The sequence below is a fragment of the Macaca nemestrina genome, chromosome 11 (genome assembly GCF_043159975.1).
Source record: "Macaca nemestrina isolate mMacNem1 chromosome 11, mMacNem.hap1, whole genome shotgun sequence".
Lineage (NCBI taxonomy): Eukaryota > Metazoa > Chordata > Mammalia > Primates > Cercopithecidae > Macaca > Macaca nemestrina.
The window spans coordinates 3,763,801-3,782,186 of NC_092135.1; the positions used below are offsets into that span (position 1 = coordinate 3,763,801).

General features: G+C 48.0%; 1 protein-coding gene across 2 annotated transcripts; it reads right to left on the reverse strand.

Moving 5' to 3' along the window:
- Positions 1–350: 350 nt before the first annotated feature.
- On the reverse strand, positions 351–17,866 carry LOC105492431 (uncharacterized). 2 transcript variants are annotated; one of them, XM_071072540.1, is made up of 4 exons: positions 17,405–17,866; positions 5,179–5,243; positions 2,045–3,210; positions 351–1,306 (listed from the first exon to the last, which is right to left on the reverse strand). In XM_071072540.1, exons 1-3 carry the CDS (start codon positions 17,549–17,551, stop codon positions 3,132–3,134), a joined length of 291 nt encoding a protein of 96 aa, XP_070928641.1. In that variant the 5' UTR covers positions 17,552–17,866; the 3' UTR covers positions 351–1,306; positions 2,045–3,131. The 2 variants fall into 2 exon arrangements, with proteins under 2 accessions (XP_070928641.1, XP_070928640.1); XM_071072539.1 differs by having other exon boundaries at positions 2,045–4,769.
- Positions 17,867–18,386: the final 520 nt, after the last annotated feature.

Consider the following 18,386-nt stretch of genomic DNA (forward strand, 5'->3'; position numbering starts at 1 on the left):
TGTCGGGCAGTGGGAAAGGTGGCTGTGGCCAGCCGTCCCTCCAGACCTCGGCTTGCCCGAAGTGCATGACTGAGCGCAGGGCAGAGTCCGAGGAAGGGAGGGTGCATCCCAGCAGAAGGGCTAATGCCTAAGCCAGTGGCTGTCAATCTCTGGTGCCCGCAGGGCCACTATGGGGTGAGGGGTGGAGGTGGGGGTGGGATGTCTGCTTAAAAGGCCAGTGGGCAGCCCCAGAAGCTGACAGTGAGAAAGGCAGAGCAGAAAGATGTGCAAACCCCTGGGATTGTGTCCCCACCCCACCGCCCCCACCCCCACCCCCGCCCCCACCCCCACCTCCACCCCTGCCCCCACCCCTGGCGTCCTGTTGCTGTGAGGCCGAATGCCCTAGTGCTTGAAGTCCATTTGGGCGAGGGTTCATGACAGGATGTTCTCAAAGGTGTTCCTCCTCATCGGCTGGTGCTGCAGCCTAACTGGGCTCAGCCTGCCTGCTGGGTGAGCGGTGGTGACCAGTGACCTGCGTCCCGCCCTGAACTTGGAAGACAGCCATCTGCGAGTGCGGCTGAGGAGATGTGCCCAGCACTGCCAGGTGGGCCTCTGTCCCGTGGCCGGCAGGGCAGGCCATGCCCACACCTCCACGCGTGTGAGTGGCTCTCCGGGAGGTGGCCTCAAGGAATGGGTTGCCCCCAAAAAAGCTGATGTGACAGACACGCCATGAGTGGCAGGCTCAGTCCGCAGACATGGTCCTTGTCACACCCTGCCATCTAGGTGAATGTGAGGAATGGAGCTGAAGGAAGCGTGTGAAGAAACCCTGAGAGGGAGCGTCAGGACCTGGATGTAGCTCCAGGACAAGGGCCGTGGAGTTTGGCCAACCATTACCCTTTGCACTGAGTTGGTGTCACCCAGAACTTCCGAGTGGTCATCTGGCTTCCTGTGGCAATGCCCCTGCTGCGAGAGGATGCAGCAGCTGCAGAGAGTGGGACAGGCCCCCAGCAGCAACATTCTCTCTGTCAGTTCATGCGCTGGTGTCTGGCTGGTGCTTGCGTCTGTGATGAGCCCCCAGGCCTGTCCCCTGGGACTGATTGACATCAGGGGCCCTGTGAGCTTGCCAGGGTGAGCCCTCCACAGAGCATGCTGCCCACTCTCAGGCCAGTCCATCTTCTTCTGCTCTCCCAGCACCCCTCTGTGGGCTTGGGCCACGGTGCTGCAGGGGCTCTGAAGGAGGAGGGTGCTTTGGCCCTTGCCTGCAGGGGCAGGTTCCTCCTCAAACTGCCTCCTGTCTTTCTGCAAGAAAAGCAGCTGCAGCCCAGTTCTGCAGGAGATTATTAGTATGTCAGGGACTTCAAAGGCTGAAGGGAAAATTGCCACAAGCCCCATGACCAGCCTCCACTGCAAATTAGGCCTTGCTGGTGACCTAGGCACTGGGGACAGGCAGGTCTGAGGCTCTCAGAGGCTGCCCACGATGCTGCCCTGGCTTTCAGACCAGGACTGCTCCAGTGTCTCCCAGGTTCATCCTGGGAGTTAGTCAGGCCACAGATGAGATCCCTCAGCTCCCCACACCCCATCTACACTGACCAAGCAATGTCCTTCCTGTCCTGTTTCTCTTCCCTCCCCATGGGGGCTAACGCCCCTCCTGCACCCCTGGATCTCCTGTTACATGGCTAAGATGAGGTTCCAGCATTAATCTTTGGGCAGACTTCCAAACTTTCCTTCCCCTATGGCCGGAAATGGACACTAGACCTTCCTGTGAGTCCCTTGGTCACCCCAGCCCTATCTGTTCCATCTTGGGTGTGGAGATGGGGTCAGCAGACTCCAGCTTCCTGCATGGCCCCTTTCAGGCCTTCGCTCTTCCTTCCTCATTCCTCCCCACCCCGTCCTCCTGTACGTGCATCCCATCCCAGGATGCCTCCTCTCTCCATCTTTCCCCGTCTCCCACCCCATGCCCTTCTCTGCTTCTGGATGCCGGGGGCCCTCCCATCCCAGCATCAGGGGCCAGCGTGGCAACTGCTCACATGGCCTCTTGGATGCCCACAATTCCCTGACTTCCCACCTTGCACTGGGCACTGGCAGGCACTTGCCCGCCTCATCGTATTTCTTCTGCATCAGTGGCGGGTCTGCTGTGCCCTAGGCGGCGTCTGACAGGGATCGCTGCGTGAACGGTGAGGCCTCCATGATGCTTGGGACTCTCAGGGCCTGGGTTTCAGGGAAGAGGATGAGCAGACCAACTTGTCAAGACAGACGTCCTGCAGTCCTGCAGCATAGTTAGGGGTTGGCGAGCTGGCTGTAGAATGCTAGGCATTGTCTCTAGGTACCTCCTGAGCAGGCAGCTGAAATCTCCCCAGCCCTTCCCATCCTTCTGTCTCTCCCTCCCCTCATCCATCCATCCATGAAGCCACATAGCTCAGTGCAGAGTCACTGTTCACAGGGCTACGTGGATACCATGAGTGAGTGGAGTGGACCAGGAAGAGGGTGAAAAGTGGCCTTTGATTCTTGTCTTTGGTGTTGGAGGTACAATAGGGAGTGGTGAGGACTGGGGCAAACGAGGCAGAAGAGTCTGATGTAAAGGCGTCGGCTGCTACCCAGCTCAGCCAGTTATTCCCAGGAGGAAACATAGGCCCAGTGAGGCCTGATGTCCTAATTTTTCTAGAGAATTCAGAAATGTGAGGTTTAATGTTAACTCTTCTGATTGCTAAATGTTGACAACGAATAAAATTTAAAACAGTGAGGAGGCCTCACGTGTGTGAATCAAGCGAAACCTGTGTACGGGCTGAACCGGCCTGGGGTCCGCTTGCAACCTCTGGCATGGGATCCAAACACAGGCATTGCAGTCAGATTTCAGCTTGTCTGACAGCGAGTCACTCAACCACTCCAAACCCCAGTGTCCACCTCTGTAAGATGGGGTGGGATTCACCTACTCCACAGGGCTGGTGTGAAGGTTAGGGCAGATTATGCTTGAAAAGCACTGAGCACAACAGTCACCTAGAGTGCCTGCTCAAGCGCGGGCAGCTGTCATTCTTATCGTCTGTCATGAGTGTCTGCTGTGGCCTGGCCCAGTGGCAGGTGTGGCCTGTGAGGACTCTCCCAAGGCAGGGGCAGTCCCTGCAAGCTGGACGCCTGAGGACGAGGGGGCCTTGCAGTCAGCATCGCGACTTCCCCTTCGCCTCTCCCTCCACCTTCCCATTCCATCCTGTTTCTAGTCTTCTCTGGTTCCTTCTTCTGAAAGTAAAAAGGGGAAAAGGGTATTTTTAAGAAGCAGAACAGAGATTTCTTTCCTTTTTAAAAAATCCTATTTAAAGTCCCAGTTTCCAGAAAAGTCAGCGTAAGTCACCGGCTACACGTAGGGAATAAAAGAAGTTGTCTTAGTAGGGCTCAGGGGCTGGGGGTGGGGGGTCCCTTGCACTCAGAAGCCTTTGCCCCTCCAAGTGTGTCTGCTTGGAGGGTGCTCTGGGGGATGAGGCACTGCAGTTGGGGGGCAATTAGGTGAGTGCGGGGCCAGGAGGCCCCTCGATTCCATCTGCACCCATGGCAGACTGTTCCCTTGCTGCTGGAGTCGGCCTCAGTTTCTGTTGTTTGCAACCAGAGGCACTTGTTTTGTTTCAGGGAACAGTGAGTGGCCCACATCCTCACAGACCGAGGAGGGGGTCACTGTGGGTCCCCAGTGGCTCCACTCTGGGTCTGAGCACCTCTGGGTCTCTTCTTGCCTGTTACGGTTTCATGGGGGCTATCGGGCAGGGGTAGGTGCCCTGGGACCTGCTGCACTCCTGCCTGTGTGTGCTGCTCACTCCCATACTCTCTCCTTTTCTCTCTCTCTCTGTCTGTCTCTCTCCCAGTCTCTCTCTCTCTGTCCATCTCTGTCCCCCAGCACGGTGTTCTCTCACTCCAGGGTGCCTCCACTTCTCACCTTCCACTTCAGTGTCCCTTGCCAACCAGCTGTTTTTCTTTGAGCTTCTCATTTAAAGAAGAAAGGAGCCTGAGGGAAGAGGTCTGCAGACACGTCTTACCATTCGGGCTGAGCGCCATCATAACTCATGTCTGGTGCTGGCCTGCTCATGCATCGGTTGCCCGAGACAAGAATATTTATTTTACAGAATTGTCTGACGAACACACATTTACTCCTAGCCCCAATGCATTCACGTCTGTATCCTTAGAGCCAGGTTCACATCAGCGTTCAGTAATTACCTGTTAAGTGGATTTGTTTGTGACTGGTGGGTGTAAGCATCCGTGAAGAGTGTTTTTGCTACAAGAAACAGAAAATCCTTTTGCTAGAGGCCTAGTCATGGAACAGGAGCGCCCAGTCAGGGAACTGGCTACACTGGTCCGTCAAGCCCTGATGTCCGTGTGGCCTTGTCTGCAGGCCTTTGCTCTTGCTCGTTGCCTCATGATTGCAAAAGACCTGCTGCAGCTCCAGACATTGTATTTGTGTTCAAGGCAGCAGGGAGGGGGAAGAGAAGGTACCAGCTGCATATTTCCCTTTAATCAAGCAAAGCAGGCCAGGTGTGATGGCTCATACTTGTAATCCCAGCACTTTGGGAGGCCAAGGCAGGAGAATCACTTGAGGCCAGGAGTTCAAGACCAGCCTGGACAGCTTAGTGAGCCCCTCCCCCCATCTCTACAAAAAATAAAAACATTAGCTGGGTGTGGTGGCATGCACCTGTGGTCTCAGCTACTTAGGAGGCTGAGGTAGGAGGATTGCTGGAGCCTGGGAGGTTGAGGCTGCAATCAGCCATGATTGTGCCACTGCATTGCAGCCTGGGTCACAGGGTAAGACCCTGCCTCTGAAAAAAAAAAAAAAAAGGGGAAGAAAAAACAAACCTTTCCCAATCCTGGAAGATTTTCACTCAAGTCTCATTTCCCAGAGCTGTGTCAAATGTCCACTCCGCTGCAGGAGAAGCTAGCAAAGCAAGTCTCTGCCTTTCCCAGGCTCTTTAGGGGAGGCGGCAAGGGACAGGGGCTGAAATCCTCACTTTCCTGCCTGCAGTCTGCCTTAGGTCCTCCTGCCCTCCTCTTTCTGATGGGACTGTGCCGTAGAGGCATTTTGGGGGCTTGTCAGGAATGTGCCTGGAATACAGTACACGACAGAGGAAGGCCAAGTGCAGAATGTGGGCCTGGGGCAGGAGGTTGGTGTTATCGGAGGTGTGACCCTCAGCTAGTTCCCTCCCTGGACCTTGGCTTTTGTCTCCGTACCGAGCTGTTGGATGCGGTGGCGTCTGAGAGCCCCTGTAGATCTTATGGTCTGGCTTCGTGAGGTCCTGTGTGGAGGCCAGAGGGAAAGAACAGAGTGAAGGACAAAGAGAAAAAATACGCATGTGTCTGAGGATATATGCGTCGACAGAGATATATTTGTAGGCAGCGGGAACTGAAATGTTAGATTGAAGCATCCCCCGTGCTGGGTCAACCAGATGGAAGTGAGCAGGCTGTGGTTATGTGTGTGGCCTGAGCAGCAGCGCTCAGCACCCCTGATGTGGCTTTCAGGCTCAGAATGGCTGTAGCAGCCATGGCTGGACCAGGGTTTTGAGGGGCACAGGGCAGCATGGGCAAACAGTTCACTCTGTCTTGGGAACGCGTCGGGGCATCGGGGCTCCTTCCTCTCTGCCTTTTCTTTCTAGGGAGGCACTGATTTATTATTAGCCCTGAATCAGAACATTTGTTCTTTACTCAGCTTGTCTGTGTTTTCTGCTCTTTCTCAATTTGGACACGTATTATTCAAAATTGAAAAAAAAAAAAAAAAAAACACCTCACACACAACAGAAGATATATATGTAAAATAAATCAAATCTTAACCTCATCATACGTTTAAATACCGCTCACCTTCAGGTCACTTGCAGTTACTAGTTGACTCACAAAAGCCAAGTCTGGGCCTGTGGTCGTATTTGTCATCTTTTAGAGGAAAAACTTACCACTTATTCCAAATGTGGAAGTGTGGGCTTAAATTATATTTAAAAATGGCTTGTTAAAATATTATTATTTTTAATTTGTGAGAATGATACAGGTTCATTATAAAGAACTCATTTATAAAAATATTAAAAAACTAAATTTATAAATTGTTAAAAACTAACTTTGTACATTTTCTTGCTGTTCAGGAAAGAAGACTACAACAAACTTCACTGTGACATGTTTACTTGAAACTATGGCCTAAATGGTTTTATTATGTCTTTTAAAGGTATATAAATATAAAATTAAGCATAAACTTCTTACACTGATAGCTCTTACAATACTATAAAACCAAAGCAAATTTAGAAATCATGTATAAACAATTATACAACACCAATAAAATACAAAAGAACAACATGAATTTAACATGAGGGCTGATAATGTTTTAATGAAAGTGAACAATTTATAATATCACCAGCAGGCATAAGGCTTTCTTTTAGTTTATTGTTTTGTTTTTGTCTTTGTTCAGCAGGTTTAGTATTCTGACGTATTCCAAGGTCAAAAAGCGAAAAACAAGTCTTAAACGTCACTTGCTAGTTTTAGTCCTCCAAGTAATATCAGTGTTGTCATTTTGAAACTATTTGATGCATGTTGTAGGTGAAAGTAAATAAGTAAAAATACTAACCGAAACTAAGATTTTTCAGCTTGAGGGAAAAGAGATATGAAGATAAAATTTAAAAAAAGTTAAAGGGGAAGAAACTCTAGAATATGAAAGCTGAATTGGAAATATTAACATGGTTTTTTAAATGTCAACTTTCTGCAAACTACCTGGACTGGGTGACTCATAAACAACAGATATTTACTTCTTACAGTTCTGGAGGCTGGGAAGTCCAAGATCGAGGCACCAGCAGGTTTGGTGTCTGGTGAGGGCCCACTTTCTTGTTCCTAGATGGCCGTTTTCTCTCTGTGCCTTCACAGATGGCAGAAGGCAGAAGGGAGCTCTCTGAGGTCTCTTTTCTTTGGGCACTAATCCGATGACCTAATCACCTCCTAAAGACTCCATCTACACATCCTCTCCATGGGGGGATAGGATTCCAACATATGAATTTTGTCAGGGGACACAAAGATTTAATCTATATCAATGAACCTGAAGTATGTCAGGAAAAAAGGGAACGTTCTGTGTTGGAAAATTTCGTGTGTCACCTTAGACTATGGTGCCCAGTCGTTTTGTCAAATAGGAGTCTAGATGTTGCCATGAAGGTGTTTTGTAGATGTGAGTAACAGCTATAATCCATTGGCTTTAAGTAAAGGAGTTTACCCTTGATAGTGTGAGGGGGCCTCATCCTATCAGTTGAAGGCCTCAAGAGCAAAAACTGGGGTTTCCTGGAGTAGAAGCCATTCTGCCTGATTGTAGCATAGAAACCCTGCCTGCATGTCCAGCCTGCTGGCCTGCCCTACAGGTTTCAGACTTGCCTCCCTCCACAAATGTGTGAAGCAAGTCCTTAAAAAAAACACATATGTGTGTATATATATGTATATATGTACATGTATCTCTCTCTCTCTCTCTCTCTCACACACACACACACACACACACACACACACACACACCCCTCCTTTGGGTTCTGTTTCTCTAGGGAACCCTCACTAAATCACTTTCAAAGACTAATAGGGACATACCAAAGGGACAAGGAACCAGCTAGAAGGGATTCCCGCTGGCCAGATTTGAGATAATATGAGCATCAAAAAGAATAAGGACTGAATTGCTTGGAAACATAGAATAAATAGAAACCCATGAGTCCATAGCAAGTTTAAAAAGAAAGAGAGAGAAAGAAAGAGGGGAAACCCATCTCGTTTGCCCCCATCGATGACTATTCTATCAATTCCTTATTCTGGAAATAAAGAGAAGGAATGAAGCATTTATACTATCTTTTTAGCAAGGCTGCATTTTAGAAAGATTGACAGAATTAGAAAATAACCACTTGGCAAACCCTGGTGAAATAACTCATTTGGAAATCGATCCTCCAGAGATGGGTAAGCCACTGGTTAGAGCGTGCTGGGGGTCAGGATACTCGCATGGTGCCACATGACCATCCCACAGTTCATCTGCTAATTGCAAGACGAAAATAAACCTTGACGACGGAAGGAGCAGGTTGTCACCAACTCTGCCAAGTGATCAACCCGAGTCTCATTAACAACGGGACCAGCTGACATTAGGCACCTCCTGTTGTGATGCAGTGTGAAGTGTGTCTGCTGGAAAGGATCCAGAGCTGACTTCCAGTTTGTGATAAGTCCAGGGGAGCAAGTTAAACCAAAGGCCAAGGAAAGAACATGCAGAATATGGAACATTCTTTAAGAAAACTGACCTGGTTTCCTCAAACAGGTAGTATCATACCGTCTCAGAAGCTGGTGGGGGCTGTTCAAAACAGCCTAAAATATCCCAGCAACAAATCCAATGTGTGAACCTTAACTGAATCCTGTTTTTAAGACACCAGTGTGACAACTGGTAAAGTTAAATTAAATTTAATGTGGATTAGATATTAGATAATAGACATATTATTGTTAAATTTCTAAGGCATGATAATGGCAGTGTGTTTATGTAGAAATTCTTAGGTGATGCACACTGAAATCTTTATTTATGTATTTATTTATTTATTTTGAAACGGAGTCTCCCTTTGTTGCCCAGGCTGGAGTGCAGTGGTGCGATCTTGGCTCACTGCAACCTCCACCACCCAGGTTCAAGCGATTCTCGCCTCAGCCTCCTGTGTAGCTGGGATTACAGGCGCACGCCACCCTATCCGGCTAATTTTTGTATTTTTTAACAGAGATGGGGTTTTGCCATGTTGGCCAGGCAGGGTTTGATCTCCTGACCTCAGGTGATCCACCGGCCTGGGCCTCCCAAAGTGCTGGGATGACAGGCGTGAGCCACTATGCCTGGCCCACACTGAAATCTTTAGGAGTGAAGTGTCACCTGCAATGAACTTTCAAATGGTTTGTATATCTATTGATAATAAATGTATACTTTTTCACCACAGATATGTGTGACAAAGTGGTCACAACTGTTGCATGGAGGTCATGGGTGTATGAGTGTTTGCTGTGTTGTTTTTTCCATTTATTTACTTTCAGATTTTCCATTAGGAAAAGTTAGAAAAAAATCGGTAAAACCCATAAAATAAAAATAACAACATAAATTGAATGTGATGAAGGATATTGCTTTATTATCCTCTTTGCAGAGGCACAGGCTGTAGCTGGCATGCCCGTAGAACTTGCTGTCAGGAGAAGACTCAATTCTCCAACTACTTTACCCAAACTATTGTGAAGCCTTTTTAATGGGGGATTATGAAGTTGTTCGGCCTTCTCTTGACTTGACGCCAACTTTGACATTATGAAATCTGTCCTGTTCTCTTATATTTACCTTGAGACACAGAATTCTGGTTGGTGCCAGTACGATCTCAAACAGAAACTGAAATTCCACGCAGATGTGGCCAACAAGACCTTGCTGTCACGTGGTCAGGCAGGTAATCCAGGGCGCCTGCACCAATTACCTACTTTGCCTCCCTCTACACTCTCAGCAGGGTGGTCAGAGTGCGGTGTCTGCTTTAATACTCACTTTCCCAAATCTCCTTGTTGCTAAGCATGGTGCGTGACCCAGGTCTGGCCAACAGGATGAAAGCAAAAGGCACTCATTGGATGGGGCTTCTGGATATCTGTACAACGGACACCCTTGGGGGGCTGTCGCTTTGACTCTTTACTTTTTGCCCCTCCCCTCTCCCTAATTAATGCAGGAGGCACAGCAGCTGTCCTGCGGCTGTGAGGACAAATCTCTCACAAACTGTTATCAGAGAGACTGAGTTGGAAAACGGAAGGAACCTCTGTCCTTGGTGGCACCCTTGCACAGTTGCATCTGCCCAAGGCTACCTTTCTGCAGAGTTATTATTATGTGGGAAAAATAAACTCGTGAGTGTGTAATCCCGTGTTCACTGACTTAACTTACAAAAAAGATATTCTCAAATGATTCACTCAGAAAATACTGATGTTAAATGTTTAGATGATAATATATGGCATGCATATGGATGCAAAAATTCTTAATGAAAATATTAGCAAATAGGTTCAGCAGTATATACAACGGTTATACATGATGACCAAGTGGGATTTATTCCAGCAAGGCTGGTTTAATATTCAATCACATGATCCTATCAACTGATCTAGAAAAAGCACTTGGCAAAATTCAACATTTGTTTATGATGATAACTTTCAGAAAACTAGAAATTTAGGAGAACTCCCTCAAGTTGACAAAGAACATCTACAAGGAACCTACAGCTAATATACTTGGTGAAAGACTGGTGCTTTCTCTTAACATTGGGAACAAGGCAAGGATGCCCACTCTTACCACTGCTATTCAACATAGTACTGGAGGCTTTAGCCAGGGCGGTAAGTCAAGAAAAGGAAATTAAAGGCATACAGAGAAGAAAGGTAGAAATAAAACTATTCCTATCTGTAAATGACTTGATTATCTAATAGAGAACTCTAATGAAAGTAGTCAAAGAAGATCTAAATAAATGGAAGATATGTAGTGTTCATGGGTTGGAAGATTCAACCCTGAAAAGACGTCAGTTCTGCCCAGACTGATATACAATGCAATTCCTATCAAAATCCCAGCTGGAAATTTTGTAAATACGGACAGGATTATCCTAAAATTTATATGGAAAGGCAAAGGGCCTGGAAGAGTTATTCCATTCAACCAACCCAAACTATTCTGACACCAGTGAGGTATACTGCAGGACAATTCTGGTAGAAGCTATCCAGAGTTAGCACAGACCTCACAAATTAAAGGGCATGGACCTCAACAAGACTGCTTTCTTCCAGACACCAGCCACAGTGGGGTTCCCGGAACACCTGCACTTCTGACCAACTGGCTACAAACCTGGGGGTTTCCCATGACCTCCTCAGATTCAAGAATTCACTAAAATGGCACTCAGAACTCAGGAAAGCACTATATTTATGATTACCGTTTTTTAAAATAAGGGATACAAATCAGGAAAAGCCACATGAAGAGACACATGCGGAGAGGCCTGGGAGGTCCTGGATGTGGAGCTTCTGTGTCCTCTCCGTGTGGAATCAGGATGCATCATGCTCCTGGTACACCGATGTGTTAACCAATCTGGAGGCTCCACCGAGCTTCTGTGTCCAGACGTTTTTTGGGAGTTTCGTCACAAAGGCATGACTGATTGAACATGGATCATCTGATTGAATGCATTCTCCAGCCCCTTCCTTTCTGTGGAGGTTGAGCTGGCTCAAAGCCTGGACCCTCTAACCACATGGTTGGCCTTTCTGGTGACTAGCCCTATCCTGAATCCTTTCATCTCTCTTCATAAACCCAGGTGGGATCCAAGGCGCTTGTGAATAACAGACATTCCCCGTCCTTGGAAAATTCTGAGGAGTTAGTCTCCTTCCCAGGAATCAGGGACAAAAGCCAATCAAATTCTTTATTATACAATAGCTAGAGCAACTTCAAAAAGGAAGAATAAATTGGGGAAAAACCTCTCTACCTGCTTTCACATAGGTACAGTAATTAGCTCTACATGGGATCAGCAAAGGAACAGACACATAGCTAAAGGAACAACATAGAGAACCACCCCCAAAAAAGAGAATCCGGAAATAGCCCCTCAGAAGTGTTGCCAACTGATTTTTGACAAAGGTGCAAAGGTTATCAATGGAAGGATGATAGTCATTTCAATGAACGGTGCTGGAGCAATTGGGTATTGAGAGGCAAAAAAATAAACCTTGCTCTAAACTTCACATCTGTTGCAAAAGCTGACTCAAAATGGATCATAGATTAAATGTAAGTTATAAAACTAGAAACCTTTTAGAAGGCAATATACGGAAAAATCTTTTGAACCTAAGGCTTGGTGAAGAGTTCTTAAATATGACATCAAAAGTGCAGTCCTTGAAAGAAAAAAAAATGGATCAATTGAATTTCATCAAAATTAAAAAATTTTGCTCTTCAAAAGACCCTCTTAGATGGATGAAAAGACAAGCTATGGACTGTGAGAAAATACTTGCAAACCACATATTCTACAAAGGACTATTATCTAGAATCTAGAAAAACTCAACAGTGAAAAAAAGAAGCAATCCAATTAGAAATTAGGCAGAAGCCATAAAGAGACATTTCACTGAAGAGGAGATACAGATGGCAAACAAGCACATGAAAAGATGTTCAGCATCATCAGCCATTAGGAAAATGCAAATTAAGACCATGATGAGATATCACTATATGCTTATTAGAACAGCTAAAATGGAAAACAGTGACAACATCAAATCACCCAATGCTGGTGAGGATACAGAGAAACTGGATCTCCCATACTTTGCTGGTGGGAATGGAGAATGGTGCAGCCAGTCTGGAAAAAGAGTTTGACAATTTCATAGAAAACTAAACATATACTTGTGATATGATCTGGCAGTTGTACTCCTGGGTATTTATCTAGAGAAATGAAAACTTGTGTTTACACAAAGATGTGTACACCATTGTTCAAAGTAGTTTTACTTGCAATAGTCAAAAACTGTAATCAATGTACATGTTTCCCAATAGGTGAATGGTTGAACTGTGATCCATTCACCTACACCATGGAATACTACTCAGCAATGCTGAAGAATGAACTACTAACAGATACAACAGCCTGGAGCTTGGATGGCTCTCCAAGGTGTGGTTTTCAGTGAAAACACATACTCTATGATTCCATTATACAACTTTCCTTTCTTTTTGAGACAGGGTCTTGCCCTGTTACCCAGGCTGAAGTGCAGTGGTGTGATCATAGCTTACTGTAATTTTGAACTCTTGGGCTCAAGGCATCCTCCAACCTCAGCTTCCCAAGTAACTGAGACTATAGGTGCATGCCACCATACTTGGCTAATTTTTAATTTTTCTTTTTTGTAGAGGTGAGGGTCTCACTACGTTGCTCAGGCTGGTCTTGAACTCCTGGGCTCAAGTGATTCTCCTGCCTTGGCTTCCCAAAGTATTGGGATTACAGGCATGAGCCACTGCTCTTGGCCATACAACATGCTTTTTCTTTTCTTTTTTGAGACAGAGTGTTGCTCTGTCGCCCAGGCTGGAGTGCAGTGCTGCAATCTTGGCTCACTGAAACCTCTGCCTCCCAGGTTCAAGCGATTCTCCTGCCTCAGTCTCCCGAGTAGCTGGGATTACAGGCATGTGCCACCACGCTTGGCTAATTTTTGTATTTTTAGTAGAGATGGGGTTTCACCATGTTGGCCAGGCTTGTCTAGAACTCCTGACCTCAGGCGATCTGCCCAACTTAGCCTCCCAAAGTGCTGGGGTTGCAGGCATAAGCCACCATGCCCAGCCCATATAACATTCTTAAAATGACAAAATCTTAGAAATGGAAAACAGGTGAGTGGTTGCCAGGTGAAGGGTGGTAGGGGAGGATGACTGAGGGGTAGCACCAGTCGCCTTGGGAGGTGGTATTTCCATGGTGGCAGTGGTTACTATTGTGGCAGGCCAGTTCTCACTAATGCAAGCCTCCGTAACAACTGATTCAGCACTGAGTGGTTAAGTTAAACATTAAAAGCCAGTGTCCTTATGCAAAGGCTGGAATGTAACAAAGAGCCCACCAAGAGTTTTGCTTAGGCCTTTCCTGGGCCTTAACACATGACAAAATAATGAAGGAATTCTTAACATTTAGGATTAAATACATTTTATTGTGGGTCTGAAGAAACTCCCCAGGCCTCCACAAACAAGCTTATTGAGAGTCTGAAGGAATTCCCCACACCTCTGTGATTTAGCAGGAGACAAGATGAGGGTAATCACCCCAGCACCTGGACCCATTTAGAGGAAGTAAATTTACTGAGGCCCCAGAGGAAGGTCTTCAGGACTCAGACCTTCGTTATACATTAAAAGAAGTTAGTCACTTATGTCTTTAGATGAATGAACTTACACATAGACATATAGCTTAGAAGGTAGGCTGGGCACAGTGGCTCATGCCTGTAATCCCAGCATTTTGGGAGGCTGAGGTGGGTAGATCATCTGAGGTCAAGAGTTCAAGACCAGCCTGGCCAACATGGTGAAACCCTGTCTGTACTAAAAGTACAAAATTATGGCCGGGCGCGGTGGCTCAAGCCTGTAATCCCAGCACTTTGGGAGGCCGAGACGGGTGGATCACAAGGTCACGAGTTCTAGACCAGCCTGGCCAACATGGTGAAACCCCATCTCTACTAAAAATACAAAAAATTAGCCAGGCGTGGCAGCGGGTGACTGTAGTCCCAGCTACTCAGGAGGCTGAGGCAGGAGAATCGCTTGAACCTGGGAGGCAGAGGTTGCAGTAAATTGAGATCGCGCCACCGCACTCCAGCCTGGATGACAAGAGAGAAACTCCATCTCAAAAAAAAAAAAAAAAAAAAAAAAAGAAGGGATATAAGTTCTGGAAAATTTTGTAATTTTGTGTTGGTCTGGCGATAATTTCCAGGCCTTCTCCCTGTACCCACTTGCAGAAATAAAAACTCTCTTTCTCCCCAGTTCATCTGCATCTCGTTATTGGGCCATGAGGTTGCAGCCCAACCTTCAGTATGGTCCAGGAACTCTATGATCTACACATTTCATAAAATGACAAAGACCTATACACATATATTGCAGCAACGCCAAATCCCTAGGTTTTATGTGTTACTGTAGTTATGCAAGGCATCACCGTTGGGGGACACTAGGTGAAGGGTACACGGGATCTCTCTATACTATCTTGCAACTTTCTGTGAATTTGTCATTATTTCAAAATAAAAAGTAAAAAAAAAAAAAAATGCAAAATAAAGACTTCTTGACCTGGCACGGTGGCTCACGCCTGTTATCCCAGCACTTTGGGAAGTTGAAGTGGGTGGATCACCTGAGGTCAGGAGTTCGAGACCAACCTGGCCAACATGGTGAAACCCTGTCTCTACTAAAAACACAAAAATTAGCCAGGCGTGGTGGCGCCGCACCTGTAGTCCCAACTACTCAGGAGGCTGAGGCAGAAGAATCACTTGAACCTGGGAGGCGGAGGTTGCAGTGAGTCTAGATCGTGCCACTGCACTCCAGCCTGGGCAACAGAGCAAGACTCCATCTCAAAAATAATTAAATGAAATAAAGACTTCTTCAGAAAAAAAACCGTAATAGAGCCTATGGGCCTTCCTGTGCATCTCCGTCTGCCTCCAGGGCCCGCTGTCTGGTTGCTGTTGAGGGTGCACTGGGGAAATGAGCAGTACCCTCCCCGGAGAAGGGCTTCATCCAGTCGGAGAAGGTGCAAGCAGCACAACCTTCCTTCCCCCTCCCTCCAGCTCTCCTCCTCTGCTTCTCCCAGGATGCACATTTGAGTGCACACACGCCAGATGGAGATCAGTGAAAAATAAAGGCATCTCCTTGTTGGGAGAGACAGGGGCTAATAGGGTGGAACAAGTGCTGTGAGACCTCATGACAGTGGTGCTGGCCCAGCTGGTGAACCTGAAAGGCTTCCAGGATGGCAAGGATCTTGAACTGGGTCAAGAAAGATGAGCGGGAACCAGTGAGGCAAAGTGCAGCTTCTGCCAACACCTGCAGGTGAGGGCTGGCAGGCAAGAATGTGCAGGGAGAGGGAGGGGCAGAGATAGGAGGGAGCTGGGCAGAGGATGGGGTTGGGGGTGGGCGTGTGGGAGGAAGGGCTGTGTACTAATCTGAGATGTTAGGAATTTATCTTAAAATCTCCTTGGGGAGGCAGTGAAGGGCCGGAGAGTTGCATGATCAGATGGACATTTTAGAAAAATCTCCTCTGGGCAGAGGAAAGGGTGGGTTGGAGGGGGAAGGCCAGGGTCCAAGCAAGACAGCAATGCAGGCAGGAGGTGGGGAGGCCTGAAGGAGGGCAGGCTACGGGCATAAGCAGAGCTTAGGAAGGTTGTCTTGGCGGGCGGTGTAGCCACATGCAGCTCTAATGGTGAGTGCATTACAGAGCACCGTGGGAGTTAAGTGCCCCAGCCAGGCCTCCTCCAAGAATCCTGGAACCCAGCTCCCTCCAGGCTGCCAAAGTGACCCCACCTGGGCCCTGGGGCAGGGTGGGCCTAGGCCTGGGCTGCCTCATAGCTCTCCAAGATGCTCCGCCAAGAGCAGGCTCACTGCTTGGGAACGCCTTAGTTCCTGCAGATGGCCTGCATGAGGGCCAGCCTTTTAGAATGGTAAGTCACAGCGTTGGCTGCAGGGACCTCCCCACCCCGAGACAATTTCAGCTGCCGTGAGTGAGGCCCCGGAGAGGTCTCACACAAGGCAGTTGCTTTCCTCCAAAGATGCTAAGTTTATGTGCCAATTTTAGATGTCTACCCCTGCTCAGGGTGCTCTCCTACTTGTAGGAATTTTGGCAACAGGCAGCACTTTATTCTGTTAATGATGATCATCTGTCTCCTTCCAGACTGTGGGCTGTATGTGGGCAGGGACTTAATGGATTCTCTTTTGTGTATGTCCCCAGTGTCCAGGCTTGCTCAGGGCTCAGTGAATGCTGACTGGGGAGATTTTACTGCCTAGGAGGCAGAATTCACATCAAACAGCTGTTTCTGCATTTAGGGGCAGCCTGCACTAGGTCCTAACTAGACTGCAAAAAACACGTTCATCTTCGAGTTTACAGTGGAGTTGGCATAAATGATCATATGTAAATATAGCTGTACGCAGAATAGTATTTGGAATGCTAGCCAACAAGTGGTCTCCGCTCTGCGTTTCCTGTTACCTCCACCCTCCTTGTTCAAGCCAATGAGCTCTCTGCCTTCATGACCTCGACGAATGGATCAAAATCTTGGCTTTTGACTTCTAAAAGCCCGGCCCTCTTTATAAACCGGCAGACTGGGGACAACGCCTGATGAGCTATCCCAGAGGAAGGTTTCCTCCTGCCTGACCAGAACAGCATCCTCAGGGCAAGATCTTGAAGAATCAGAGAGGAAGTGAAGAAACTTGGATGTTTTGGCCGGGCGCGGTGGCTCAAGCCTGTAATCCCAGCACTTTGGGAGGCCGAGACGGGCGGATCACGAGGTCAGGAGATGGAGACCATCCTGGCTAACACGGTGAAACCCCGTCTCTACTAAAAAAATACAAAAAACTAGCCGGGCGAGGTGGCGGGCGCCTGTAGTCCCAGCTACTCGGGAGGCTGAGGCAGGAGAATGGCGTAAACCCGGGAGGCGGAGTTTGCAGTGAGCTGAGATCTGGCCACTGCACTCCAGCCCGGGTGACAGAGCCAGACTCTGTCTCAAAAAAAAAAAAAAAAGAAACTTGGATATTTCTGGGTTCCCAGGAGAGACCCTAGACCCAACACCAATCTCCAGGCATGGGGAGAGGGCGACAGAAATCCCAGCCAGGATGAGGAGAATCTGAGAGCAGAGAAGACCTTGCCTGGAGCTGCCCCCAGCAGTCCTACAGAAGGCAGGAGAAACATCTGCCCCAGTCCGGGCAGTAGGCTTCAGGAAGCCTCGAAGTGTTGTCCCCGACCCCCACCTGGAAGGAGAAGCAAAATGACTCCTTATGTCTGTCTGTCCACCTACCTGAGACACCTACCAGATTTGAGCATCCTAAGTCCTGAGGGATGTAGACTGTTTCCCCGTGCCCCGAAACAGACCTGGGGTTCAGCTGTACAGGTGACACTTGAGCTTCAGGCAGGGCGGAGGAGGGAAGGGACACCCCAACAGGCCGTGCATGGAGCATCGGCTGGGGGACAGACAGGAGGACCAGCGCTTTCTAAGAATGGAGGCAGGGGACAGAAGTGACCTAGGGTGAAAGAAGGACTTGAAAGAGAAGAGTCGAGGAAGTCAAGTGTTTCTTGCACAGCCAGGATTGTGGGTGGAGAGGCACATATTTTCAGGCATTTTTTATTTAAGGCAGCATTGTTGTGTTGGGGGACAGAACCCATTGAATTGAGCATTGTCAGATGTTTACTTAGAACGAACAAAAACAGTGATTATGTTCTGTGTCCTCCTCTGTAAAATCTAAAACGCGAGAAACATGATTTCACTGCAAGAATGACGTGGACCACCTGCGCCCTGGTGAATGTTCATTTCTGTCTGTCCTGCCACGCTGCCACCCGAGGTTCCCCCAGTCAGGCTCGCTGGGTCCTGCGCTTCCTCCTGTGCCCAGAACACAGTAATGAGGTGGTGGGTAGATAGAAGCCAGCTTTGGAAGCAATACAGGTCAGCAGGGAAAAAGTTAGTTAAATATGTCCAGTGACTTATAAAACCCTAAGGTCATCCCCATGCCAGATGTCAGTAACAGAGAGAGACAAGGTGATAGAGCAGACATAAACAAAAAGACAGATAAGTAGGTGACTTTGGACGATGAGTCCCCAGCTCAGGGTGGGCGCCACCCTCCTGGTGCTGAGCCCCTTCCCTGAGGTTGGGTGGACCACACCCATACATTTGTTGGGTGCCTGATCTGCGGCCAGCCTCAGGGAGGGCACGGGGGTCACAGCTAAGCAGACCCAGCCCTGCCCCCAGGAGCCACAGTTGGAGGCCGTGGTTCTGAGCATCACGTCTACTGAAGGGCA

Coding starts and splice junctions, on each gene's coding strand:
- LOC105492431 (XM_071072539.1), bottom strand. CDS start 2,097: ATGCAGAAGAAATACGATGAGGCGGGCAAGTGCCTGCCAGTGCCCAGT. Junction 1,307..2,044: donor CTGCCAGTGCCCAGTGCAAG/GTGGGAAGTCAG, acceptor AATCTCCTGCAG/AACTGGGCTGCAGCTGCTTT.